General features: G+C 58.4%; 1 protein-coding gene across 1 annotated transcript in view; it reads left to right on the plus strand.

The window, feature by feature from the left end:
* Window positions 1-1,971, plus strand: part of ZNF277 (zinc finger protein 277) — a 33,943-nt gene that overhangs the window by 23,669 nt on the left and 8,303 nt on the right. Inside the window, exon 8 of the mRNA XM_014547170.1 lies at window positions 372-439. Within this exon, the coding sequence (XP_014402656.1) occupies window positions 372-439 (68 nt within the window). The remainder of the gene's footprint in view (window positions 1-371; window positions 440-1,971) is intronic.

Genomic DNA, 1,971 nt, shown 5'->3' on the forward strand with positions numbered 1-1,971 from the left:
GGGAAGGACGGAGGGTTTATAGTGACGGGGAAGGACGGAGGGTTCATAGTGACGGGGATGGACGGAGGGTTCATAGGGACGGGTAGGGCCGTCCTGTCTGGGAACCCGACCGCAGCGGGTCTCACGTGCGTCCAGGGTTGAGAAACACGGATTTACTTCCGTCTAAGAGAAGAGACTGTGAGAGGGTCCTGCCGCTGCTCCAACGAGAAAGGACGTGGAAAGCCTTGGAGACACACCCTCCCTGTGCTGAGAGCTGGTGGGACCCCCGAAGTGTGTGTGGGACGCTGCGCGTGTGGGTTCTGCCGAGTCTGTCCGCCTTCTCTCCCTCCCCTCCCCCGCCCCTCTCTCTAATCCCTATTTCTCCTACAAAGGAACTTGGAAAATCCTGGGAAGAGGTTCAGTCGGAAGACGACCGGGAGCTGCTGGAGCAGCAGGAAGAGTAAGACTCGGGGTCGCTGCTGATGGGTGGTGTTTGGGGCTCTGGGACGGTTCTCTGGTTGGTCTCACGCCCCCGGGGATGACAGGAGGAAGGAGGGACACCTTCTCTCAGCCGGGCAGCCTTGCATGCCCATAATCTGGGCATGTGCCCTGACCGGGAGTCAAACCCTGACCTCCTGGTTCATAGATCGATGTTCAACCACTGACCCAAGCGGGGTGGTCATGAGCGCTGCTGACCCAGTACGCAGGCTACACAAGCTGGCCATGTGTCACTCAGGTGCTGTCCCAGGGCCTGGCTGGGGAGATGATTGGCTCACGGTCGCCTGCTCAGCCCAGTGGTGACACCGAGGACACACACGGCTGCTGGTGGGAAGTCCAAGCTGTGGGCCCTCAGCCTGGAAGGGTCTGTGTCCCCCAACACCCCCCCACCCCAGCTTCCATCAGTGCCCTTCGGCCCGTTTCCCTCCCTCGGGGCTGAGCTTGATGTCCTGGTTTAGGAATGACAAGAGGTTGGCAGTATTTCAAAAAATGAATGCAAGGAGAGGAGGAAATGGTAAAAATGGGGGGGAGTCCAAGCCCTATTTGTAATAGGAATTTTAGAGAAACCAAGTCATTTCAGTCATTTCACTGGGCAAGAGGACTGTTACGTGTGTGGCTTTTGGGACGGACTCACGGGGTCATAGGGTAAGGATTTTCCACTCTGAGAGCTCTCCTGCTCAGAAACCGCAATCCCACAGACGGCCCGAGGTCCCGTTCCTCTGGGTTAGGAAAAGGGGTTCAGGGGGAGGCGTGTTATTAGGGGCACTGGGGAGTTTACGGGGGTTATGATTGACACAGTGACCACTGCCCCTGCCCGATCTGCTGATGGGGGGTGAACATAACATTAGGAAAAGCACTGCTTGTGTGAAGGGAGGGAGGAACTGTCGGGGGGCTGGACGGAAGGTGCTGTGTCTGGCACTCCCCAAGCACAGGAAGTGGTTTCCCTTCACGGTGAGTGATCGGCATGCGGCGCAGCCTCAGAAGGTTCTCTGGACGGAGGAGCATGTCCTGACTGTGGCAGTGTCTGCTCTGGGGGGATTTCTGTCTGTTCTGCGGAACCCGTGTTGGAATACATTCCCCTGGAAGCGGGCTTAGCGTGTGTGAGGATGGACTGCGAGGAGCCATGGTTTGCTGCCGACGTTTTACAGCCGGCTCGGGGCAAAGGGTTAGGGTTAGGGTTAGGGCATCCCCACCTTGCTCTAGAGAAATAAAAAGGGACTTGGAAGAGGGCTGTTGTTTAGACCAGACTGAGCCGTGTAGGCCGGTGAACGCACAGGTGAGCGGCGGTGTTTTAGGAGATGACAGCCAGGCAGGAGGAGCTGGGGCAGCAGAGGGCCTTCTGGTTGGAGCACCTGAGCAGGTGGTGGGCCGCGGGGAGCCTGGAGGCCATGGCGAGGATCGGGATTTCGTCCTCCGTGTGCGCAACACTCCCAGAGGGTTCATAGTGATGGGGAAGGACGGAGGGTTTATAGGGACGGGGAAGGACGGAGGGTT

This window comes from Myotis brandtii, unplaced genomic scaffold (assembly GCF_000412655.1).
Source record: "Myotis brandtii unplaced genomic scaffold, ASM41265v1 scaffold466, whole genome shotgun sequence".
Taxonomy (NCBI): Eukaryota; Metazoa; Chordata; class Mammalia; order Chiroptera; family Vespertilionidae; genus Myotis; species Myotis brandtii.